This window comes from Channa argus, chromosome 3 (genome assembly GCF_033026475.1).
Source record: "Channa argus isolate prfri chromosome 3, Channa argus male v1.0, whole genome shotgun sequence".
Lineage (NCBI taxonomy): Eukaryota > Metazoa > Chordata > Actinopteri > Anabantiformes > Channidae > Channa > Channa argus.
This window is the reverse complement of record NC_090199.1, coordinates 21,645,065-21,671,694: the sequence shown is the minus strand read 5'-3', so window position 1 is coordinate 21,671,694 and position 26,630 is coordinate 21,645,065. Positions and strand designations below refer to the sequence as shown.

Sequence of the window (26,630 nt, the reverse complement as noted above, 5' to 3'; positions counted from 1 at the left end):
GAGTATGCACAAGTACAGTTTGTTCCCTATTTTTGTGATATTTAAGATGATTGTACTTCTTTATCCCACAATAGTTTTGTTTTTTATTTCAGTAAAGGCCATTTCAGATATTTAAACTTTAGGGCATTAAAAATACTTATTAAAAAAAATCACAAAAAAAGACCAATCAACTCTTATGGGGGATAAGTCAAAAACAATAGCATCAGACAGAGCTCAGACTGTATGTACGTTACCTGTCAAGGACATTTTAAATCAGTACTGGTGAAAAAAGGAAACACCTGCACACTTGTTTCAAACCACCAGTTTGTTTCAACGCACAACAATCTGATCCGAAAGCACTTGGGGGCAGCAGAGACTAATTGATGCACATGAATGACACACACTGCAACCTTGATTATTTATGTGTAGTTAAAGAGGGTGGAGTAATGTCACCACTTAGCCTATCGATAAAGAGCAGTACAAATTCATGTTGAAAAAACTGCTGAGTGCTGTTTAGCAGCTTTTATAAAACCCTTGTTTTAGTGGTTAGAAGAAGCTCCTAATCTGCATTCTGACCATGGCCGACATCACTTCAAGCAAGTACAACTAAGTGTTTGGTTGCTTTTTCAACATTCAGTTCTAAACATGCCAGTACAGTGGTCTGAGTTTTCTTAAGTGTGTTAGATGTGGGGAAATAAAAACCTGCACATTATTCATTGTGGGCACTGGATACATTATTACAGAAAATGAAACAGCAGATGCCAACATCTTGTCCCCATTCCCTACTAAAGCTCACAACACAGAAGAGCTGATTTAGACTTGTTTTAAGGGCACAAGAGGGTGACATACAAATACCAGATGTTCACTGAACTGAACTGTGCCAAAGTCCTGCTTCTCTTTGAAAGGAACAAATAGATCAGCTTCTTGATTAAGGCCCTTTTGTGCACTGCAGTATTTCAATGGAAAACTATGAAAACTACATTTAGTACAGTTGGAAACATCCACATACACTGTTTAACTGTACATATTAGCAAAACCTCTACACTGTGCAGCTCTCAATTGCTTGTTCTAGTGTTTATTTCAACTTGATACAAAAAAAAAGCGTAAACTACATCCCCAAACTCCCCTTAAAAAAACAGGGTGAATACACAGAGTCCTGAAGCAGCAGAAACGGTGCATGTCACTTTAAACCAACGCGCCAGTTATGTGTGAGTTTGTGTTGTGCGGGGCTCTCGACCTTTTGAGTCGAGGGGCGGGGAGGAAGCTGTGCCAGTTGCTCTGTCTGCAGCTGCGCAGACAGGGCAAAGTCGTCGCACATTGTGGCTCTACTACGCGCGCGCGCTCACACACATACACAGACACACGCACATAGTCTGTCACATGCAAACATGCGCAATGTTGTGCGATTATTCACGGTGCTGTGCAGGTCAAATTCCCCGTCCGTGACGCAGTCTCTTATTGGCATGTTTGAAGATTACACGTGGCTGAAGTCAGTGTCCGATTCATAGCTTCCGACTCGTCAGTTAAAGGACAATATAAGGAAACTTTAGTTACATCACCTTTTTTACGCTTGTGATTGTTATGAATGGGTGTCTTAAATAAAATCTCATTACTGTTTGAAACATATTTTTACGTTTTTTAAAAACTGAAATGTATTTATATATTTTTTTCAATTTTGAATTTTTGTTGTTGCTGTTTCCAACAAAGGTTAAAAATTCCGCTTTTGAGAGGTTTTATAAAGTGTTGAGGTCGTTTCTAACAGGCATTCACAACAATAACAGGTGGAAAAATTATTAGAGTTATATTATAAGAGTTAGATAGGAGCCTAAGCATGGTGCCCAGTCACTTAACTCAAAACTGCTCATCTGACACTCAAGGAGATGATGTGTTGAAGATAAAGGTTAGTGTTCTGGACTCTGCCAATGTTTTACAGATTAAAGATTCACGATAGAACAAATAAAAGCCGTAGTTGGAGGTGTCAACAGGCCTCTTTTCTTTTGGGCCGCAGGGGGGCGTCTCTTTGCAGTACCGGGAGTGGCCACTGAGAGGCAGCGCCGTCTCCAGATCCCTTAACACGTTAATGGAGGAAATGTCTCTCTGTTACGTAATGTTAGATTTCCCTCACTCTTCCCCTTAACTGCCCAATCGGAAGCCCCGAACCAACTTCATCCTCCTAACGCTCAGCCAGCTGTTAACCGTGCAGGCCAGGAAGCCGTCAGAGCAGACTGACAGCGTGTCGAGGTGGACTGAAAGGACAGCGGCGGAGGACGGCGCAATGACCGAGAAACGGATGTCACGGTGGTATTTCGGCGGACTGGCGTCATGCGGAGCCGCATGCTGCACGCATCCTCTGGATCTCCTCAAGGTGAGGGGCTGAGGGCAATAGCCAGTGTCCGCCGGGTGTAGAGCAGCGCAGGCCCTAACAGCACGCCGCAGCTGCTTCCAGTTGCAGCCCCGTAAAACCGTGGCTGTTATTGATGCATTTGCATTATGCCTGTACGGCTTTAAGATTTCATTGAGTTGTTTCAGCCTTTGCGAGCCGCCAGTTACACCAGTGGGGGAGATCACGTGTCCGGCGGTATCACGGTTATGTACGGGGATGTAGGGCACAGGTTACAGCTACTGATATCTTCTGTTCACATTAGTTAAACACACAAAGCCTTAGGTCTACATTTAATAGTTAGAATCAGGTGATCAAAATAACCAGCACCACCACCACCAGCAGCAGCAGCAGTAGTGCCTTTTCTTCACTAATAACAGCTTCACTCTTCTGCACATGAGACCGAACATGTCTACTTCATAACAAAATACTCACTTTACATTAGTTTGTGTAAATGTGTAAACTCAACATGTGACCTTGATGACACTGACTGGTCTATTAAGTCCTGTGCATTGAAACTATGGAGTAAAGTTTAGGAATCAACCCTGTGGAGCAATCACGTCCTCCGAAGTGCTTCATTTCTGTCCTGACTTCCTTGCCAACTTACCATGCTGTAGGTGTGTAACTTGAAGCTGGTGATTTTGTTGGCTCCATGTTTGTAAGCTACAGTAGTGTGGCTGGATGTCTGTTCTACTTGTAGTACCAAGAACAGTAATTTCTACCAGAGTGTAATCAACTGTGATGTTCAGGGCTGCAAAGTTATAATTCAGAAACAGCAGCTTGGAGGATAGGAGTAGACATTCTGATTTCACATCTACATCTTTGTGTGGGGAAAATACTTTTTTAAGGCTCCTGGCAAAACTTTTTTTTTTATCTCTATCACTAATAAGTTTAATTAAATCTAGAAAAAAAATCAAATTGACTCAGTTTGCCCTGGTGGGTGATGTATATGAGTTTTCTCTTCTGTCAATGTGTCTTGAAAGGTTGGGTTAATTGAGACGTGTATGTATAAGTGTACCGATTATGTCATAAATGAAATTGCACACTTGCCTTTCAAATGTTTACTTTTGGAGTTTGCCTAGTCATTTGTCAGAATGTATCCAGTCAGAAAGCCTCCAGAATTGCTGTACAAGAAAACTACACAAAACTACATTTAATATTTTACATAAATTGGGCGTAGTGCAAAATACCAGTTTTTTACTCCAGTAAATGATGCATTCAATTACATAATGTAAAACAAAATCGACTTTGCTTTTAAAAGTGTGGGAGAGTGTGACACAGCCTTTTTGGTTTTTGTTTTCTTTGTAAAAGAAAAAAAAAGGCAATGACAGCTTCACATTAAAGCTGAGGATCAGTCCCTGAAACTCAAAGTCGCTGTTACTCTTGACATTGACATCTTGTCATTGTCCTAGAGTAGATTGGGCTGCATGTGTTCATGTGGTTTCATGCCAGTGGTCGTCAGAAAACTGACTGAATACTGAATAATGAATATTACTGATGTGTGATGCAGTGTTTTCCATAGGAAGTTTGCATTGTGCATGGTGGCAAGAGGATGATGGAGGTTTTGCACACTTGCACTAAAATATGTGGCTATTTCTTGGACAAATATAGGTATTTCCATGTAAAGGTCAATTAAAACTAATTGCATCATAATAGAAGAAGTTGGAACAATCCAAGAAAAAAAAATAAAAAAAATATATAAATAAAAAGATAAAGGGAGACCCCTGATAGAGACCCCAACACACAGAATATTTTCAGAATGACTGTTTATTAGATGGTGTTGGATTTGCAAAAGGCGTGTGGTGTAGTGATGTCATTGCGACCCCTTTTTTGTGCGTTTGTAGAGTGTGTTTAACTAAAACTGTGCAAACCTAATTTGCATTCCAAGTTTACTTGTTCACTGCTTGAGTAATGAACACCTGAATGAAACACACATTGATGTCCATTAAGTGAAAACTTTACATATTTGCTCATTTTCATGCTGAATGAACCCATGCCAACATCTGTGCACAGTTGATAAGAAGAAAGCAAATTCACGGTGGTGCATGTCCCCCATGTCATCCATGTTTGTTTACCCTGAAGAAAATGTTGGGTAGAGGACCCAGTTATATCCTGCAGTATGGAGTCGAACACAATACATCCTATGACTCCACCCTGTTCTCACCCCCCTTATTATCTGCCTAACAAGCCTGTTCAGGCCAGGTGAGTACAAGACCTACTCTGGTGTGTAAAACTGGATCCTTGTGCCAAATTTCCCTCAGACTTAAGAAGCTGCTTCAATGGGTAACAAAACATTTCCAACAAAGGAGAAAGAAGTCCAGTTACACGATTAAACCCTCTGTAAAGCAAGTGCACAAAAATTACATACTGTATATAAAATAAATTACAGGAGACCAAATGGGGATTTGTAAAGTCGTAACACTTTACCATCAAACGATTCTGTGGAAAGGGTAATGGGTAACAAAACACACATGACATCTAAAACATTGTCACTGGAGAGTGAGGCAGATGTTCTTGTGGCAAAAATGTGAAAATCATTAATGGCTCCACAACAGTGCGTAACATAAATATCCACACTCCCGGAAAAACCAACTACAGGGTGTCTAAAGTCAGAGAGAGGGAAAGAGAGTATGAGAATGTGTGTTTGTTTGTTTATTTATTTATTTATTTTTGCAGGGAAACAGGGTTGACCAGACACGCAGATCACGTAACACAGTGTGACTGGTCATGTTTAATTGATTTCGTCTTTGGTGTCAACAAAACCATAACATCTGTCCCCCCAGTTAGACTGCTCCGTTCATCCTAAACTGATACATTGGAGTTGTCAAACAAGATTTTCTGGACCTCTCTACTTTTTTTTCCCCCACAAATTAACTGAGTCATCGTGATGTGTGCGAGAATGCACCTTGCTGATGGCCTAACAACAAGATGTTTTTACAAACAATAAATCATGGCTCTCATTATCTGAGCTCTCACTATGCATATTCCCTGAGGTCACTGTGCAGATAATTAGACTTTTACCCCCCAACAATATAGGACCCTGCTTAGAAAATGGATTGTATGTTGCCATCAGCGTTTTTAGAAGTGTTTACTATAAAAATTTTCCAGTGGGTTTTTAGCCATGACTGACTGGATTGCAATGTCTGTTATCATTAAATCATGTTTGAGTATGAACCTTTCAGCATGTTGATGTTCGCGTGTAACTCAAAGCACTACGTGCCTAAATACAGCTTCAGTGAGCAGCCACCGTGGCTGTGTATTCCGTCTCTTTTTAGGAGTCGTGATGATGCTCTAAGTGGGTTAAGATGACATCGCAGAAAATTTGCCAAGAAACTGTGAAGCTTAGCCAATTTTTAATTTAGCTATGGCTAGGTTTGAATTTGTCACAGAAACATAATTTTCTCTGACGTTTTAGATTGAAAGGTTCTGTGTAGACAGAAGTGTTTACCTGGCACTAGAGACCTGATCAGCACCCACATTATGTGGTAAATTTTACCCTGCCTACAGGTTAAATATAACAGGTTAATTAAAATTTTGGCTAAAGGAATTCATCTATTTATTTATTGCCTAACTGTAAAGTACAATGAGCACTCTGTGTGAGATATGTTCCCACTTTCACATGTTTAACCAGTAAATGTTAATGTCATCTCAAAGGTTACAGCTCACAGTTTGTGCTGTTACAGTCAGTACTGGTGGCGATTAATAGATGCCACATTGATAAACTAAATGATTGACAGAACGACACATTTTTAACCAGTGATTCTTTACAAGGCACAAACACACACTCTGTTTACACTTTAATGTCTTTTTACTCATTATGGGTAGTGCTGCTCATCCTGTAAAAATCCTCTGAGATTTTTGGCTGGCTGATGTAGTAATTTACCAAGCAGTGAGGATGTAGAGTTAATATGGAACTGTGTTGCATTTTAGCAATGGTAAGGGGGTGTTTGGAGTCGGATTCTTCGGCTTCTGCTGGTTGACCGTTCTTTCTGTCTTGCACAATTCCCCCAACTTTGTGGAAGTTAAATGCTGCATTAACCCTTTAAGTGGTGACCTTCAGCCATTTGACACACTTACTGTAGAGTGCTGTGTCAGCCTTAATATGCAGATTTCTTGTGTCCTGTCATGTGCTTAGTGTTGTATTGAAATACAATCTGAACATGTTTCCCAGGTACACCTGCAGACACAGCAGGAGGTGAAAAAGAGGATGATGGGGATGGCTATTCATGTGGTGAAGAATGACGGGGTGCTGGCTCTTTACAATGGCCTCTCTGCCTCCCTTTGTAGACAGGTATGTGTATCAGGGGCTTATTGCTCCTTTTTTTAAAAAAAAACATTTTTTTGGACCAGATTAGATTATTTTATTAGACGCCACATGTTTTTTTGTGGTGTCTATCTGGAATTTGTCAGTAGTCTGTCTCCTCCTACTGGTTAAAAAATGAAAGTGTTCAGATAAACCAGTACAGTCTGTCTGTCAACTGCATTCATTTTTATCTGTATTTTTTTCTTAGCTTATCTTTTATTTTTAACTTTTCCCTCTCCTCTCTTCTCTCTGGTCCTCAGATGTCTTATTCGCTCACCAGATTTGCCATCTATGAAACGGTGAGGGACATGATGAGCAGCACAAGCCAAGGCCCCATGCCCTTCTACCAGAAGGTCCTGCTAGGAGCATTTGGAGGTGGGAGCACACACACATGGTTTGCTTTCTCTGCCTCTTTTCTTCGCTTTTCTCTCCCTGCCTTTACTTTTTCTTGCTCTCCCTCTCATGGATGTGTGAACAGACACACAGAACCACCCATGCTGAATTTCTCTGCCAACAGGTTTCACTGGCGGGTTTGTTGGTACGCCGGCAGACATGGTGAATGTCAGGTAACAACCTGTGACAGTTTACAAATTGCCATTAATAAATTGCATATGCACTCTTTATTATGTTTCTTGATCCAACAGCAAATACAAATAAAGCAATCTGAACAATTTTTTTTCTAGGATGCAGAATGACATGAAACTTCCAGCAGAACAGAGGAGAAAGTGAGTGTGCTTTCTTATATAGGTTAGGATGTTTGAAATATCTTTTAATTCAATTCTAAATGCTGTTTTTTTCTCTTTCAGCTATAAACATGCTATTGATGGGCTCTTCCGAGTATTCAGAGAAGGTAAAGGCCAAGCAGTATGTCTTATGCAGAAGCACATAGTGCTTGTCTCATTGTCTGATGTTTGACCTGGAGTCTGTCCTGCAGAGGGAGTGCGGAAGCTGTTCTCAGGAGCTACCATGGCATCCAGCAGAGGAGCCATGGTCACTGTAGGACAGGTAAGTCACAACACTCAGAGGTGTTAAACTGAAATCTGAGGTCAGCAAGGCATCACACATATAAAGTGAATCGTTTATGTGTGTGTGCTTTTATTTTTTATGCTACTTAATCCCCTCCTGGTTAATGCACTCATAGCTTCACTCCATTATTCCTCAAACAACTAATAAATAAAGACCTTTATTAGTCTTGTTAAAAGGTCTGTCAAATTCAGTGTTCCTTTAATAAGAAAACAAATGCAGCAGAAATAAATTAAAGGCACATTTGTCAATGCTGAATTTATTTCATGGATAAATGGTTGGTTCCACTTCCATTAAACAAATACATGATTTATTAATCCATCTAACCTCAGACTCACCTCACTGATTTTCAAAGCTAGCACATCCAAAAGTTTTATGCATTGATTAACTCGAGACTACAGGGGTGACCATTAAACTGTATACAAACTGAATATGCTCTAAATGATTTATAAATGTCTAATAAACAAGTGCTTTGATCATCATCAAAAAATAAAACATCTGTTAATTATGTTAAAAAGTCCACATAAGAGAGCAGTTGGTCGGTTTCTGGTCATATCTATTTTCAGAAAAACGTGAAGGTTGGTGCAAAGTAAGTTTCAAAAAAAGATTAAAAACAATGAAATAATCACAGATGTGTTTTTTTTTTTTTCCTTTTTCTTTTTTTTTTTTTTTAGCGACAGTCCAGATGCCTGAAAAAACTATAAGCACGTCAGTTATTGTAGGTATCTGTCTGTGAAGATTCTTGGTCATCCAGGTCACGATTATACCATGTTCAGTGGCACTGGCAACTAGTTCTTGAAAGACAGCAATGTCCACGTTTTGGTGAGGGAAGATCAATATTTCGAAGAAGGTGTTAACCATTCGTTTTAAACCAGCCCTCTCTGAACAGAGAAGGTGGACTACGACCCCACATCAAACACATTCAGTGCAGTTCTTTCATCACACCTGACGCAGTTCCGCAGAGTTTACAGGTCAGTCTCTAGCCAATGGGTCAGAACTGAAGAAGCCTTTCGGACGAGTGCTGAATCGTCTTCATGAACTACTAGACAGTCCAGCTACCACTGGACAGCAATTTTGGGATGTTAGTCAGGTGAAAACAAAATCACTGTGTGGGAACAACAATGCATTTTCTTGTCGGTTGCTATAACACACAAACATGGCACACAGTATAAAGGTTACAGAGAAGTTTCACGGGTGTACGCTGAACGTTAGACCAGAGTGATCATCAAACAGGTCAATCCTGAAACCAACTGACATGAAGCAGCTGACAGCGTCATATTTCACAAGTGTTGACGTGAAACAAAACTAACAGCTGCAAGTCATGATTTTGATTTTCCTGTAATGTCTAAGATTCATAATTGTTAAAACTGAATCTGGGAAGTGACATTTAGTAGTATTCATGTAGTTTGAAAAGACCAGCTTGTCACACAACATTCTTATTAAAATATTTTTCTTTTCTTCCTTTCTTATTTTTTCCACTTTTAGTTGGCGTGTTATGATCAGGCCAAGCAGCTTGTGTTGGGAACAGGAGTGATGGGAGATAACATAATGACACACTTTCTTTCCAGCTTCATTGCTGTAAGTATTAGGGTGTGTGCATGCATTGGAGACCCAACTGTATCAGGATAAAGCCTCTTTTATTTAACTGATCCAAACTGCTCCTCTTCAGGGAGGCTGTGCGACGTTCTTGTGCCAACCCCTGGATGTGCTAAAGACAAGACTGATGAACTCAAAGGGAGAGTACACTGTGAGTAGATCCTTCTTTGTTTTCTCATTTAATCCTAGCTGTCCTTTCTGTGTCTGCATCTCCTCCTTTTCTCAGGGCACATTCTAACCCAAAGTGTTTCTCCCTTCAGGGGGTAGTGCATTGCTTACGAGAGACTGCCAAGCTGGGTCCTCTTGCATTTTATAAAGTAAGTCCTGTACATTAACACAATTCAAGTGTCACTCTTTATCACTGTTCTACTGCTTGGAAATGTTATTTAATTAATTGGATGCGCTGTTATTCGCCCTTGGACTCCTTCTGTTCCCTGGCTGCAGTACCTTAATGAAGAAAAAACTGTGGCTAGGATTAATAACTTCTAGATCACAATAAACAGTAAATTAAAAGGAAAAGATCAGCTGCGAAATAAAATTAATAAAAATATTAATTATTTGCTCTTTATGTCACAGCCCTTCCTCTTCCAGGTGCTACCTATAGTAAATACATCTAATGACACTGTTATGGCCAGACAAGACAACAAACACCACAGATGTCACATTTAATAGAAGATCTTTGGTGAAAGTTCATTATAAAAAAGAATGATTTCAGAATCAAAGTATTTGGTTGACAGGCATAGTAATAGTAACCTTTTGTTTACACAGTTAATAGGAGAAAACTACTGAACAAATAATATATTGCAAAATTGTGTTGCAGGGTCTGGTCCCCGCAGGAATCCGCTTGATTCCTCACACAGTGCTCACGTTCATCTTCCTTGAACAACTCAAGAAATATTTTGGCATTCGCATCATTGCCTGAACACGCTCTGTGACCTCATCACACACAACCCCAACGGCGCCACTGTCCCTGTCATCCCTCTGCCCTTTGATTTAGAGGAAGCGAAGGGAAGGAGTAAAGCCGCTTCTCCTTTTGTGCTACCTCTCTCTCTCATTGCTACACATTAAACAGATTTTATAATCGGAAGGTATAAATACTGGAACAACCGATGAGTCCCTACATATAACTTATGATGCTAAGAAAGGCACCAGTAATTATAAAAATGATGTCATGTGGTGATTAAGACCTGACAACTTTGGGAAGATTACAAATGAGCTCTAGCAGATGAATAATGTTTTTCCATTAAATTTGCGTGTATAGTAAGTTGGTGAGAGAATGAAACGGTCACATCTGCTGACGAAATGCTGACTCTAACTAATCCTCTTGTAATTTATGTTTCAGTCTCACTTAAAGCCAACCAAGCAGTGGTCACACCGGTTTACTAACAAATGTACAGACTGTGGTTTAACACTTCATTGTTGCCACATTAGGCTGCAGTGGTGTGTATGAACAAACAGATGTACTGTAAGTTGTAATCAAACTGTGTGGCCTTGACATCAGTGTCATTTTCCAAAGAGTCGCTGTAATGTGAATCATTCCCAACAGTGGTGACAAAATGTGATGCACCCTGAGTTTTACTGGTGATTTGTTTTGCCTTCTTTTTACTTTATTGTTTTTTTTTTTAAACTGGAGATTGGTTTCATCAACTTTTACCTGATTCTCACTGTCTTCATTCCACTCCTGTTATAATTTCACAATCAAATGTATGGAGACGAGGACCAACTTTTGTTTGCAGGCAGTTTATCAGGGGGGAAACTGTGAAGCATAAAGAGCAGATTGCTGAAAGTACTTTTGGCACTAAGCTCTTAAAGTTTTCTAATGCTGTTGAAATTGTGAATGACCACTTATAGGCTCTTGAAGTTCTTATACTTTGAATGGTGGAGAACTGCTCTACAGTACAGGTGTGCATGTAGCATTTCCATCTCTTATAGTTTTATCCAGCTAGATGCATGTTGGACTCAGGAGGCACTACGGTTTTATAAGGCACTTTGCAAAAAAAAGAAAAACTGACTAACCGGAACAGAAACACATACTATACACTAAAATATGTTCTAAAGCAAAAACTGGATATGTTTGCAGACGTTTTGAGTTTAAAATGTTAATTGTTTCAAATTACACAGCACAGGTTTTGATTTGGGTTCAGAGGCCTTGTCAACTAATGTTGCCTTATATTTCTGTCCTGTAGGGGGCAGTGTAGTAACATGTGAAGTAACCTCTCTTATGCACCCTTATACGTCCTGCACCTTCCATCACAGGATACAGGGGAAGAAAAAAATAACAAAGAGCCACACACTCAGAGCAGAACGACTGTGTTTGCTTTATGTTCTTATAAGTTTATCAACAATATGAGCTACTGTACTGTACACACTGAAACTGGAGGGACCCACAAGTCTGTGTGAATTTGTATTTTGTAGCCAAATGACTAATAATTTTCGAATTAAAATACTAATTTAAATCAGTCTCTCTCTGTCCTGCGTGTCTATTGTAATACAGTGTTTGAGGCTATAAACTATTATTATGGTAGTCCATCGAATTGTTGTGAATCACACAACATTTCCATAATTATTCTTTTGATAATTTCATAAATCATCTGCAGCCCCTCTGGCCTCTATTAACTCCACAGTATAAAACAAACAGAGTGGTGTTTGTGTTTCAAATTTCTGCTGCCACAGACTCAATATAAAAAAGATGGTCTCTGTGACCCTCAGGATTTCCCCTCATCAGGAAATAGTTTGATGTTCACACCAGTAGAGATCAGTACTGCAGAATTACAGGCTCCTGCACTATGAGGCAGGACCCCATCTACAGTTAAGTGGTAGTATCAGCTGTAATGACTTATGATTCTGTTCCTCAGCCTAAAAGGACATAGCCATCTGTAAAACTATTAATATCATCCATCTCATGCAAGGCATGACATAACATGACATCACATGTATTAGTGGGAATTTAGGAGCCTCGGCATCCACTGTGCTGTTTTTATATGGTGCCTGGCTGTGTGCACAGTGATTACAACAGTCATGCTGTTGTTCCTGATTTTAGGAGGAGCCATTATGCTATCAGACACAACCATTAACAACAAATCTTGTTTGGTGTCTATAAACACTGCGTCTGGAGTTTTTGCAGCTCATAAGCTGCAATTCTAATTTGTACAATCAACTAAACATATGAATTCAAGATTTGATTATTTTGATGAAAAGATGGGGTTTAGTTTATTTTTGTAGGATAATCAATACTATCAGCAACAGACCAGGGATTCGGGGTGTGACAACTAATTTTCATTAATTTTTATTAGTTTTAACTAATTGTTGTATTTACTGTTGGCTATGTTGTGTTGTGCTTCAAGAAAACATTTGCATCCTTACATTTCATAGTTTTGGGAAATAATAATTATTTATTTATTTTTGTCCTTTATGCTTATCCCGTGAGTTCAGGGTCGTCGTAGCGGATCATTGTCCGCATTATGATTTGGCACAGTTTTTACTGCCGGATGCCCTTCCTGATGCAACCCTCCCCAATTTCTACCGGGCTTGGACCAGCACTGCACAGCTGGGGAGGGGAATGGGCTGTTAGGGATTCAGTGTCTTGCCCAGAGACACTTCAACATATAACCCTGTGGTCCATGGATGACTGCCTTTACCAACTGAGCTACAGCCACCCCTTGGGAAATAAAAATCATATTAAGACTAAGAAGAAGAACACTACTTGCAATTAATCAGCTCATATACCCTTGTGGTTAAGCAACTCTCACATCATGCTGAGGTTTACTCATAACACTGGTAGGATTGGGAGGACTATGAGTAAAGTGAATTGCCACTTTACTGGCAAGTGTGGGATTGTAGTTGCAGTTGAGTTTAATCTGAACATGAACAAGGTCTCAGACCTGTGATATGATGTGATGTGACAGTGTTCCCTTTTGGTAGGTGAATTATCACCGAACTGTGCAAGTTCTTACAGCTCATCAGAACTGTGATCAGAAACACTGTGGCTTCTTTTGATTTCGCAACCGGCAACTTTAAAGTTTTGTTTCATTTTCACCGGACTCCTATCCCCCTGAGCACCTTCTACAGCGAACAGATAGACTTGCTGGTGCACACGGTCGAGGATTTAGTAGCTGTTAAGTCAGATGCTTCCGTTAGGAATTCGGAGATCAAAACGCTCACCGTATCAGTAACAAGCAACAATTCTAATATTGCTTTGGATCTGTTCAGTGTTTCATAGACACGTGCTCGTCACTGAAGACAAGAATATAAAGAACAATTAAGAAAACGGGGTAAAAGCTTTTTGGAACAATTTATAATTTTTTCCTCTCTTTTCATTTAAATACTTAAATCCTCTCAATTGCCCCCCAAATACCTCTAAATACTCAAATTCCCATCAAATTCAATTTGAATCTGCAGAGAGATTTTATCTAATTGACATAAAATCCATGAACCGCAGGTGCCCATTGCTGTCTAGTTCTGTAATTGTGATGGAAATAAAATTTTTGGACCTCTCAGCTGAGACAAAGATACAAATGACCAGGTGTTGGTTAAACTGTGGTCTGATTGAAAAGATCATTTTAAGTAGTTCTCAAAAGTGTTAAATAAACATAATCTTCAAAGAAATGTTGTAGAATACACACTAGTGAAGGGCAGAACACACAATAACAAATGTGGTTATGTCGTAAAAGCAAAGAGAAGGCAGAAAGAGACCAGATTATCAAATTAAAACAGTAAGTGGGACAATAATTGTAGATCCATCATTGTGTCAATGATCTCTGAAGATATAAAAACTGCTCTTTTGCATAAAATTTTATAAAAAATTCAGTACCTGACTATCAGACAGGGGCTCTTAAAAAGTCTTTCATTTTAATACGCTTTGACTGGAGGAAATAGTTTCAGGAGAAATACAAACATTCGTGCAGTGAGAAAAAAATCAGTGCCAATCTCAGCACAACATGGCCATAATTTGGCCCAAATAACATTGACGATTGGGTTTTAATGTTAATTCTGTGTTTTGGATATAGAAATTGTCTTCCCGAATGTGAACAGGGAACAACAGTTTATTTCATGAGCAAAATTATAGTTTGTACGTGCAGAACTAATAACCCAGCCTCAGTTCTGTTATACATTCTGTGCTGATTTATCACTAATATTCTGCCACTGGCAACAACATTTGGCTCAAACCCTATGTACCAACCTCAGGTTTTGTGCTTAGATTATTTATACTGTAGTTTGTGTTTTAATTAAATTATTTATAATATATACTATATATTGCATTACCATATTTGGGGTTTTACTGTGGCAGCTGCAGAGCAGAGAAGCAGAGTGATTCCAGAGCATCTTCACTTTGCAGTGCACACTGCGCTGGTAAAGAAGTTTCCTACATACTTCAGAGTAAATGACACAGATTTCCTCAGGTAAGAATTAGATACATGTGTATCCTCATGGAGTGAAGGATACACTCAGTTTATCCACTGTTACTCTGCAGTTACCAGATGCTTCCTCCTCCCACTCTCACTCCCCTACAGCTCAGTCCCTCTGATAACATCTCCTAGTGTATATACATATCTGTTAGTCGCTTGCATTTGCTAGATTTTCTGTACAACATGGCTCCAACCTTCTTTTCTGTCTCTCATGTTCTTGTGTGTTTTTGGTCTTGGTCTTGGTTTTGAACCTTGTTTTTTTGCCTTATTTCCTTTGTAAATTTGTATGGAGGCAGTACTAGAAGGGTTTTGTTAATGGGACTAGATGTGGTTTTAGTATTATATGATGGGGCTAAAGGAAAAGTTTAAATTAATAAATAGAGTATACCAATACATGACATTTGAAAACCTGTTTAAAGTACCATTCACAGGCCAACAGTAGCCCATTCTGCATGTAGATCTAGTGAAGGAGGCTACCATTTGCAAAAGAATAATAATCACATATATAAAAGGAAAACAATAATCAGCACACTGACATTTGTAGAAAGTTAAGGGTTATAGTGCAGGAACCAATAGCCGCACTGAAGCTTATGTTCAGGTCAGACCTCAACATGACATCTGTCACAATAAGAACTGTTGGTTTGCTCCAGGAGGAGAGAGAGAGAGTTTCTTCAGTTCAGCATCCTTTAACATAAGACGACATAGAAAAATAACCAGCTGTCTGTTAAAAAACGTAGGTCCATTGGTTATTTTATGCTATGACACCTTTGTCATAGCATAACAACACATTAGGCTGGTTGTTCCTTAATCATTAGAAGTAACAATGTCCAGTGAGAGAATATATAATGTTATACATTATAAAATAATTAAAATTATATCTGTGCAAAAGTTTGCAGCAATTTATTGAGAATTAGGAGCAAAATAATAAGTATAAATGGCTGTTTACATTGAGAAGTCATCACTTGACATTTACTTTTAATTTTTTTTTAATTATCAAAAGTATGTATAGACAACGAAAGAGGGAAGCTGCACAGTCAACATGCAGCAAGATTGGGGATGTGCTGAGCGTTACTCACTTTACCCATGGTCATGGTAGTAATTTACCTAAAAGCAGCTCAGTTGGGATCTCTACATTAGCTCGAGTTTTGTCCAGTGGCATTGTTGAAGAATCAAAGTCTGTCTGTTGTAGTACAGGATGCAGTAAACATTGAGAGTACTGGTCATATTGTAAATGAAGTTGTAGGCCACTGAGTGCATACTGTACAGGCTGAGTAACATGTAAGCTTGCGCTGCTTGATTGCTATGGTAACTGGGGGGGGGGGGGGGGGGGCTTTTGCACCAGAGAATTGAGGCAAACAAGGCGAACAGGATAAAGATGATTTTGTATTTCACCCATTAGATGATTCTTGGAGAGGCTTCTGAAATTCTTGGTGGGGCCCCACCCTGACACCACCTATGATGGACTGTCTACTTGCCTACATACTGTATGACTGGTGTTTGTCCTTTGACCACATTTTTGCCTCTGCCCTACCTTTTCACTTAAGCCAATAAAGATAAACAGTTAACATTTACACCTGAGTTTGTGAGATGTGATCTGAAGTGTGATAGCCCCTGTAATAGGTATGAATTACACCAATCACATAAATAAAACCATATTTCACTTTTATGTGTGAAAGATTTTACACTGCAAAGAATCAGGCGTATCAGAAAAGCACATACATGGAAAGACGGAAATAAAATTACAGACACAAACAAATTTAAAATAGCAGATGTTTTTTACAGAACAGAGTGTTAGATGTCTGTATATACTGTAACTTATTATTTACAGTAATATTTCTCTGTCTCTCTTATACACCCTCTAACCAGAACACAGACTTCACCTCACTTCACCACCTGATTTCATTGTAACCAAGAAGACTGATGCTTCTGCCAACAACTCTATTATAAAATGGATGTACAACAGGAAGGAAATTCTCTATCAGACAACCACATTACATATCTGCTATGAGGAAAATCTGAATGAACATAACTCACTCTCCTACTGCAGGATTTAGTCAGTGATGACAGTGGGCTGTTTGTATGTTTGGAGGCATACAGGTGGGTGGTTGACAGAGTGAGATCTCCTCTGATCCATGGAGCTGAGATAAATGTGTAACAGGCTTTTGTGGTTTATAACATGGGAAATAATCTTTCTTGAGCAGCCTTAAACACTGAATGTTGTCCGAATCAAAACTGACTGTCAGTGGCTTTGATTACCTGTCATATCTTGTGTGACAGTGTGTGTGTATGTGTGTCTGTGTGTGGGGGTGGTGGTGAGTAAGCGCGATGCTGGAAAAAAAGATGTGTTACATCCATGAGCATATGTCTGTGTGAAAAGATATGGAGGTCTGCTCTATGAATGCATTCTGGCTTCAATTAACTTTCTGTGTTCAGTGTAATTGAAGTGATGTGTCTTTTAATACATACAATGTGAAACTTCCATCAATACCTTTATAACATGCTTTCACGTCCTCCAGTAATGGATGTGAGGTGTGCCAGGGGAAATGTAGACTTGTTGTTACACTTCTTACTGGACTTGCAAGTGATACTGGATATAACTATTAAACCATCTTTCTTAAAAATATAGTGAGAGATCAGAATTTGCCAGCTAGAAAAGAGAAAAGAGAAGCAAGAAGCATCGTTTGTTTGCATGCACTCATGTGATGAGTCTCAGTCATGCCTGATTTGTTTTAAATTAATTTTGTTTACATTTAAAAAATATTTGAAAAGTATTAAATGCTTCTTTGAAACCATGATACCCTCGATTAAAACATTTTATTTCCATGACAGAGGCCTCATGAAGTACTAATTTCAGCGCTTTATTTTTTATTCATTCTGTGTATCTAAGGAAAGGGCATCACAAATTGCAGTTGCATTTCAAACACTTTTCAGTCCCCTTGCTTTGACATTATCAGAGGCGTTGCACACAAAATCTGAGCCCCATGCAGCCACAGTGGGCCCCTCTTATATATCCATTATTTCCCCTCGTTATATAATTAAATCAAATAATCTAGGTTAAGCTGGACACCTTACTGTATTTCTTAGTAAAAAACAGCTGAATAATGCTTCACTGCACAATTACAGTAAGTGCTAACCCAGTCTGTTTCAAAACAGAGGCAGGCCTTTGGTCATACATGATGTGCAGACACATGACAACATTTGAATTTGGAAATCTACATGTAAAGGCAAAATCTAGCCATGTACAATAATGTGGATACAAACAAATCACTAAATGCAGTGTTTCTCTATTAAACAGTAAACCACCTATATTATCTGTGCTAACCATGTTAAATAAAAATACTAAACCATTATGGGACAATGATAGCAAGATGTGTCCACACAATTCTCTCTCTCTCTGGGTCAACAGTTTCTTTCCCTCTGATCTTTTTCTCTCTTCTTTTTCTTTGTTGTTTTGCTTGACCCATCTAAATTCTGAGTTGAGTGAGGCTGGCACATTCGTATGTAACTTACTGAGAGACTGTGTCCATTAACACCTTCTAGAAAGTGTGTGTGTTTGCCCATGTGTCTGTGCGTCTGTACCCTCTAGTATGAATTAATCTTTAATCTTATGCAATTGAAGTGAGGATATTGATTGAAAAAATATTGATTAAACAAAGTACATGTCTCTGAAGCATAACCAGAGTTATGTTGTTATTTCCATCCCATCAGTTGCAGACACATACAGGATCTCTGCAGAAGTTCCTACTGTCACATATAAATAAATCAATACATAAAGAAAATCAAATTCCACCCTTTATTTTTGAATGGACCTTTTATTCCTTTATTGTGCCAGTTGTTTTGTATTAATCAGTCAAGCCATACAAATTGGGGGCGGCTGTAGCTTAGTTGTTAAGGCAGTCGTCCATGGACCAAAGGGGCAGTGGTTTAATCCCTGGTCCCAGCTATATGTGAGAGTGTCTCTGGGCAGTGTCTCTGTCTCCGAACCCCTAACAGCCCATTCCTATCCCCAGCTGTGGGGAGCCAGTCCAAGCCTGGTAGAAATTGGGGGGGGTTGTTAGGAAGGACATCTGGCATACAAGCTGTGCCAAATCCACATGTGGAGAATGATCTGCTGTGGCAACACTGAACTCACGGGATAAGCCGTGAGTTCACGGTCGCAAAACAAATTTACAACCTTTTTTAAATTGTGACTCTGTCATGTTGTTTGAATGTTATATTCAGCAATGTAAATCTTATAAGTTTGTCATGAAACATGATGAAAACAATTACTTTTAATCCTATTTCTACGGCTTTGCAGCCCTGACTGAGATAGACTGGAGACCTGTCCAGGGTGGACCCCTCCTCTTGCGCGACAACAGCTGGGATAGCCTCCTCCCTCGACCTCCAACAGGAGAAACAGTTACAGATAATGAATGGATAGATGAATATTTTAATATACAACAGGCAACTTATAAAACCATCAAATCTACAAGAATTTAAGAGTCACTAATGAACCCAACAGTCTGGTCTGTAGGAGGAAACTGGTGGAAACCCACGCAGCTGGAGGGTGGAATCGAACTGTGGACTTTTTGTAAGGCAGCAGACATTAACGTTGGTGTGTCACCACTGATGATTCTTAACATATTTATTATAACAAAGACACATCAATGGTGATGATCCTTTCAAGGTTCTTGTTAAGTTGTGATAAGGCTCAAGGGCAGACTCCTCACTGTTATCACACCCAGATACTGACTTTCTCATAAAGAGAACTTGCTACACGACAGCGACAAGGCAGAATCAGAGATAGATGTAGAAAGAACAGAGCTGATAGCATCTAATCTGAGATCAGATTTTATTTAAGAGCACTGCCCCAGACTCAAGATCAATGAATTCCCATTTACACCTCCATGCCCTGGCCCCTGAAGCATTTTGTGATTCGTATTTAAAGGCTGTGACAGTCATTTGGCCTCATCATCACAAGGTCCCACTATGCTATTACAACAATCGGCCACAACATTAAGACCACCTGTTTAATATGGTGTAGGTCTCCCTTGTGCAGCTAAAACAAGTCTGACTTGTGGAGGCATGGATTCCACAAGAAGGTGTCAACGCCATTGTGTCCTATGACTCCAGTAAGTAATGACTTATAGGTCCATAGATGAGGTTCGGGATGTGCCTGCGTTTTGAGAATCTTGAGGTCAAGAAAATAGCCTGAACACTTTGTTCTTCACGAGCTTTCCAATCTATTTTTGAACTGTGAAACCTGGGCACCCATCTCCCTGTTTTCCACTTATGGAAGGTACTGACAAGTGTATTAATGTTTCTGTCATTTTCATACTATGTCCCAGTCGTCCAGTCATCCCAACTTGGTCCTTGTCAAAGTCACCCAGATGCTCAGTCATGCTCATTGTTCCTACTTTAAGCTTTAAGAGCCAATAGCTCACATTCACAAGATATCCCACCTTGGACAGGAGCAAGTGTAATGAGATAATCAACATTATCCTGTTCTCTGTCAGCGGTTTCAGTGTTGTAGTTGATGAACTTTACATTGCATTTATTATTTGCCACGAGCATTTATCATAGATATTATTTTGTCTAAAGACAGAGCTTTTTTCTGGGTCTTTTTAACTGACTTCAATTCAACTGCATTTTGCAGAAAACCTATGTTTACACAAGAATCCAACCCTGCAATTCGATTTGTCAGGTCAGACAGCTTTGTAATGAATCTCAATGTCTTCCACTTGTTTGGAGCAAGTAGAAACAAAGGTCATCACAACCAAATTGTTAATTTAAATTGTGTGTTGCTTTGTGTTTGTGCTTTAACATCTAATTTAATAAAGACAAATCTGTGAAATGTAAAATGCAAATTCTTAAAATTGCTACGGACAAATTCATCAGATTGAATCATATCCTATTGCAAAATGTTATTTTGCAAAAGTTTAATCAGGTGGAGTGCTTCATTCATCCCTACTGCCCCTTACGTGACATGCCTCATAGCTCTATTCATTTCTTTTCTTCTTTCAATCATGATTTTAACAACCACTCCAACCAACTCCATTCTGATCAACATCAGCAACGCCAACATATGGCCACCACACCATCCCCTACCACTATCAAGACTGCCGACAGACAGGTTAATAGGTCTTAATAAGTAGGTGTGTGAGTATTGTCTGTCTGTGTATGTCTTTTGGTGTCAGACCTGACATAGTCTGACAACCTGCCCACGGGGTACCCTGCCTCTCATCCAATGACAGCTGGGATCGGCTCCAGCCCCCCATGACCATTAACAAGAGAACATGAAAAGATGGCGCATGGACGGATTTTCAAGAGTTGAAAGCTGTGCAATTTTACTAATACAGTTCTAATTTCTCAGTAGTGTTTGCAAACATAAAAATAGATTAGAAACTGAAACACTTGTTGACTTTTGCATTAAATGAAAAGTTGGCAAGTTTCATGTTGGCATTTAAAAATATATATATGATTGTTATTCTGTTGGCTGAGCATCTTATGATACTAATCATTCAGGTTAGAGATCTGAAAGTCACACACTAGTCAGAAAATAGAAGACAAACAAATGGAGTTTTCAGTATCATTTCCCTCATGAATCTCATTGCTTTATCAGCATGTGGGCTTTCTGATACAAGGCTACCTTTGCTTTTATCATTCAGCCATCTCTTCACCTACCCATAGGGGAATTCTTTTGGAATTGAAACCAAACATACCATCCTTACTTAGACAATCTTTCTTAAAAACCTTTTGTGAAAATAAGCTTTGGACAGAGGTGCTGTTATAGATTGCTGTGAGCCAACACAGAGATATTCCCTTCTGAAGCTTTTTGAGGCTTGTCCTTCTAATCGATCAGAGGACACCAATGTCAGGGGTGGGAGCTCATGGCCGTCAATCAATATATAATTGCCTTTCAGGTCTACTGCTTCAGACTTGCTTTGAATGACTAAGAGGCTATTCTATAGCATTAGCCGAGACACGCTGATTGGACACAAAAAAGACAAAGCAAAAGAAAGCAACAAATTGATATCCGGTGTGCTCTTTTTTTGGTAATATTTCTAAGGTTTGGTATCATTTTTATTTATTATATTGGTATAATGATTAACACCTGAAGCTCTGAGGTTTTTCTGGCACATGGCGGTGAGTCCTTGCTACCTCTGATCCAGCTACACATCGTGGGTTGCTGCTAAAACTTTTCTGCTTACTATAAACTTGGTATGCAGCTAAACAATGTAGACTGTATTTTCAAAAGGCAACAACTGCAACAAGCCAATGTATTGTCTATATATTGTTATATCAAATGTTGCCAATTAGAACCAAACAGAATAAGATTGATCTGTCCAGTGTTGAAGAGTTGAATCAATCCTAACTTGGATATCTGTGAAATTGGCTGCTTTACTGTTTCTCTCACTGTACTTTCTGTAGTTGCCATGGTCACAAAAAGAGCCACAGCAAGTTGAAAAAGTTCAACCATTATGAACTCTACAGCATTGGCAAACAGCAGTGCACATTCATTAAAACTGCCCTCTCTCTTTTTCCCAAGTCCACTGACATTGGGCAGCACAATTACAGCCATGTTTTAGTGAAATCAGCATTCAGTGGTTTCATAGCATCTTTATAGCTTAGACAGACATGTCAACTGCTGCATTGGTGCATGTCACCTGAGAATGACAACTTGACTTTACTTTACTGAGAGACACTTACAGTTGTAACATGCTTTATTTTGTACCTTTCTAATGCAATGAAAGTAAACTCAGACATGTACGAATACACCAGCTGCTATATCCAAACCTTATGTGTTATGAGATGTGCCAGAAGTTGTTTTGGATGCTTTAAACTTTCAAGCTTAGACAAAATTTTAAAAATGCTCCGAAAAAAAATTGCTAAAAAGGCTCCGTACAAGTCTATTACAAAATATTTGAAAGGTTAAAGTTATGACAAAGAAAATCCTACTTTTATTTCAAATTACTTTGTATTGTAAAGAGACCACCGCTAGGCTCCATGAGTCACTAAGAAACTGTCACATTCAGTTCAAATTAGCTGCCGGGCTATGTAAAACTAACCGCATTTAGTATTTATCCGACAGGAAAATGAAAGGTTGACATTTCATAATAAAAACATGGACTACTCTGAGGAAATAAAATGCACAGACAAATATTCTCGGCCATTATGGAGCAAATAGATATCCCTTTCATGCCTTAATGCTCTGTTTTGATGGTGATAATCTCTAAAAACTGTAAAATCTGTAATACTTTTTTTCTGCAAACCTTATTGTTATATCTTTATGAGTTGTTCTATCTATATATCTATTAATTAGCAAGTTGTGAGCCCCTAGTGCCAGGTCAATATGATTAACATAGCATTCATGTTTTTATCATTGCAAGCTGGCTATAACACTGTGTTCAAAAAAGTCCTGTGGCTACTTAATGTCAATACAATTGACTAAATATCTGCATACAGAACAGCCTTAAATTCAAACAGTGAAGACTTAAACACACTCACTCACTCACAGACACACACACACACGCTCGCGCACACACACACACACACACACACACACACACACACACACACACACACACAGGGAGAGAGAGAGAGAGCGAGAGCGAGATGGTACTTCATGCACAGCTCTTGCACACGTATAAACTTTGGAGTTGAGTTTTATTTTGAAACTTTACGCCGGAAGTTGCCGTTTAGGTTGATGTAGTTTAACAGACGCGCCGCCGAGTGCCACCCGCGGAGCAGTCCGCTTCTGTCGTCCGACGCACTTGACTCCGCTCTGCAACAGGAGCGAGTTTTCATTTAAAAGTGTTTTATAGACTTTTAAAGAGAAACAAACCAAAAGCAACTTGTCCTATAACTGCACAACGACAAATCTTAGAAGTCTCGTTTTTTTTTTTCCCTGTGCCATTTATTGTTTCTTCCTCCATCCTCAACGCGGACACGTTTTCTGCGCCCTGTCTCTGGACTGTACCTGCGATGATGGGCCCGGGCGGGAGATGAACAGCGGGCGGTGTGGGGGTGTCAGAGGAGCAAGAGGAGGTCTGGACTCAAAGGTAAAAAGAATTTTCATCATGTTTCATCTTTACGGTTTCGGTTTGCAGATAGAACTTTTTTATGTGACTATGCTTGGACGTCATGTCTGGAGATTCGCAGTCGTCCAGTGTGAAAGTGGTGACAGCTCGACTTGTTGGTGATTTAGGTTTCACCTCCGGTGCAAATGACAAGCTGAATGAGCTATTTGGATAAGGAGTGTCCTCTAAAACTCTGAGCCAAGTTACCACCAGATATTACTTTATTAAAAACAATGCGTGGAGTTGATACTCTTCGTCCTCCTGTGCTCTTTACACAGTTTTATTCTGGACTCGGTTCTCTGCAGTGTTTGAGGACGTGTGAGTCCATCAGTAGCATGATAGAAGTGGACATCACCAGATTTTGTCATCCCAAAGCTTGAATGTGTTCACAAAACAGCTCGCTGTCACTATCTGTGCTACTGTGCAGTGTGTTATATTACCTTTAAAATTCAAGTATTTTGTGTGTGTGTGTGTGTGTGTGTGTGTGTGTGTGTTTGAGACTGCCGGTTTGATTTTGAGGAGCTGGATGATCTGGGCTATGTATGTGTGTTGGCTTATGTTGAAAGAACTGGTGAACTCAGTGGAAATGCAGTCTACCTTGACACTGTCTTTTCTGGCAGCTTCCTCCACAGAGAAGTTGACCCTTAAAACTCCTGTCTGCTTTCAAACTGGATGAGATGGTCATTATTGAAACTTGTGTCCAGGAAACCTAATTAATTTGTCCATGCTGATTTCTAGATTGTGCTCTTCTGTCTTTGGTCACAAAAATTACCTGAGTTTTCTTCTGGTATTCAAAGCCTTTCTCTCCCTGTGTCCCTTTGTTCCCATCTGTGTTTACTTTCACTCTCCAAGAGGTAATATCCTAAGTTTTCCTGCTCGAGGGCTCAGTGGTTCCCCCCAGATGTCAGACAACTCTTTTGTTGTAGTAGGAGGGCCAGAGATTGGATTTGCACAGTCAGAAAGGGCCGGTGAACATAAAGGGGACATTAAGAAAGGCCACATATTGATTTGCAGATGCTCGTCTTCAAACATCGAAGCAGATGAATTCAGCCAACGCCTTTGTCTACTGAATTCTTTTTCTTCACACGATCACTGAGAAGTTTCACCAGCTAAACTTTTTTTTACCAGTCAATAAACCGAAAAGGACAAAGATTGACGAGGTACGTTTCATTCAGCAGTCTGTGTGGGCCTGTAATATTATGGATCCAGTTATGTATTTCACAGTGAGAAACATGTTAAGGAAGGTGAGCTTGAATCTGCACAGTATCTGACAGTTCTAGTCTGTCTATCTACAACACATGTATTTGCAAATGCCAAATTGTTGTGATGCATCCTGCTCTATTCTGTCCTGCTCCTTGTCACATTTTCAATCAAACCTTTTGAACGGGAGACACAGAAGCTGACAAACAAAACTGGGACATATAACTGGGACTGCTTGCTCTCTGGAATGGCACATGGCAGCTACTGTTCCTTAATTTGTTCTTCTGTCTGCATGACAGCAACATTGTGTGGGCTTCAGTGATGCATGTCAAATGATGTGATGGTTGGCAATGCAACCAGAGTGTATTATTTTCCTGGGAAGACTCGCTACAATGAGGGGAAGGGAAGTTTGACTGAACTTCAGGCTACACAAACATACAAACAGCAGTTTAGGTTTTTGGCTATTCCATAAAGACGACTCAGAATCAGAGTCAAATAAGAGTCTCCAACCACGATACCAACTATGTGACGCTGTGCTTAGTGGTCTTACAATATCTGTCTAAATGTCTCAATGACTATACGTAAAGGATACATAAACCTTAAACAGCCGAAAAAGTAATAGAATAATAGATGATAGCACATATATAATACAAAAAAATGACTTTAGGTTACTGCTGTTGTTTGCAGGGAAACCTGGGTTTGAATTAGAGTGACTAGTAGGAGGTTGGGGTTGTGTGGTGTCCGCTGCATTGTAATGAAGCTGACTCTAATACTCAGACCAGACCTGTGGTTTTAGAAGCAATAACATTGCATCTGTTTCAATAAGAACCTCTCAGGAGGAGAAAGAGTTGGCAGGGTGGCCTCTAAAAGACATTAGGGGGAAAATAGGGACATAAGACACAAAAATCTATTTTAAAAAAGATTATTTGTTTTGAATTAATTAGTCATTGCATGAAAAAAATAGCTGCATAAAGAGTCTTTAGGCTGCAAAAATGAATGTGAAGGCACTGAGCTCTACTCAAGCTGAACTAACGCCAAATTCTTGTACATATATTATAGTACTGTATAGATCAGGGCTATCAATTTTGTGATTACTTCTTAGTAATCACATATTTTATCTATTCAGAATTTGTTTTAAAGGGAACTTTTTCAAGTTTTAATGATCTTTTCATGAGTGGACAGATGGACAGTGCACTTGGTGAAGCTAATGAAGTGAAAACTGAGTAAATATTTATTAATTTCGACCACAGCAAAGTTTCATATAATATGTCCTTTATACATTTGTCTACTTACCAATACTGGTACAGCTGGTAGAGGCAGGGGGCTGGTTTATTGTGCAGGCGGCTAAAAGAGTCCACCAGAACTTGCTCAATTATTAAGGTATGTGACAAATCATGCTAAATAGTTATCATAACATACAGACTGCTATTGTTTGGCATATTCATAGCAATCAGTGATTAGACAAACTCACTATAGTTAACAAGTATGCATCACTGCAACAAGTGGGCATCACTGTTTCTCATTTATGATTGTTTGATTGGTGTTTTAATTACGCACTGAGTTGTTTTTGCATTAAACGATACTGTGTGTGTGTTTGTGTGTGTGTGTGTGTGTGTGTGTGTGTATGTGTAGAAACTGTCTTGCCCTCTATTACACAGACATAGACAGTGGAAAAACTGCAGCAG

At 39.3% G+C, this 26,630-nt stretch overlaps 2 protein-coding genes across 6 annotated transcripts in view; both read left to right on the top strand.

Annotated features, from left to right (window-relative positions):
- The first annotated feature begins 1,820 nt into the window (after positions 1-1,820).
- slc25a10b (solute carrier family 25 member 10b) lies at positions 1,821-17,165 on the top strand. 2 transcript variants are annotated; one of them, XM_067498119.1, is made up of 11 exons: positions 1,821-2,344; positions 6,531-6,650; positions 6,923-7,037; positions 7,180-7,228; positions 7,346-7,387; positions 7,469-7,512; positions 7,597-7,667; positions 9,171-9,263; positions 9,355-9,432; positions 9,542-9,598; positions 16,553-17,165. In XM_067498119.1, exons 1-11 carry the CDS (start codon positions 2,255-2,257, stop codon positions 16,592-16,594), a joined length of 801 nt encoding a protein of 266 aa, XP_067354220.1. In that variant the 5' UTR covers positions 1,821-2,254; the 3' UTR covers positions 16,595-17,165. The 2 variants fall into 2 exon arrangements, with proteins under 2 accessions (XP_067354220.1, XP_067354219.1); XM_067498118.1 differs by lacking the exon at positions 16,553-17,165 and adding an exon at positions 10,102-11,741 and having other exon boundaries at positions 1,876-2,344.
- A 4,804-nt stretch (positions 17,166-21,969) lies between these two features.
- gcgrb (glucagon receptor b) overlaps positions 21,970-26,630 on the top strand; it is a 55,562-nt gene continuing 50,901 nt past the window's right edge. The window contains exon 1 of one of the 4 annotated variants that reach the window (XM_067498113.1): positions 21,970-23,727. In XM_067498113.1, coding sequence (XP_067354214.1) covers positions 23,671-23,727 — 57 coding nt within the window. In that variant the 5' untranslated portion in view covers positions 21,970-23,670. The remainder of the gene's footprint in view (positions 23,728-26,630) is intronic. The other 3 variants (XM_067498116.1, XM_067498114.1, XM_067498117.1) reach the window with 3 other exon arrangements.

Bases quoted from the DNA above. Each gene is read 5' to 3' on its own strand.
- slc25a10b (XM_067498118.1), top strand. From the start codon at position 2,255: ATGACCGAGAAACGGATGTCACGGTGGTATTTCGGCGGACTGGCGTCA. The intron at 7,513-7,596 runs GTAAAGGCCAAG...TCTGTCCTGCAG, and splicing joins CTTCCGAGTATTCAGAGAAG to AGGGAGTGCGGAAGCTGTTC. The intron at 9,264-9,354 runs GTAAGTATTAGG...GCTCCTCTTCAG, and splicing joins TTCTTTCCAGCTTCATTGCT to GGAGGCTGTGCGACGTTCTT.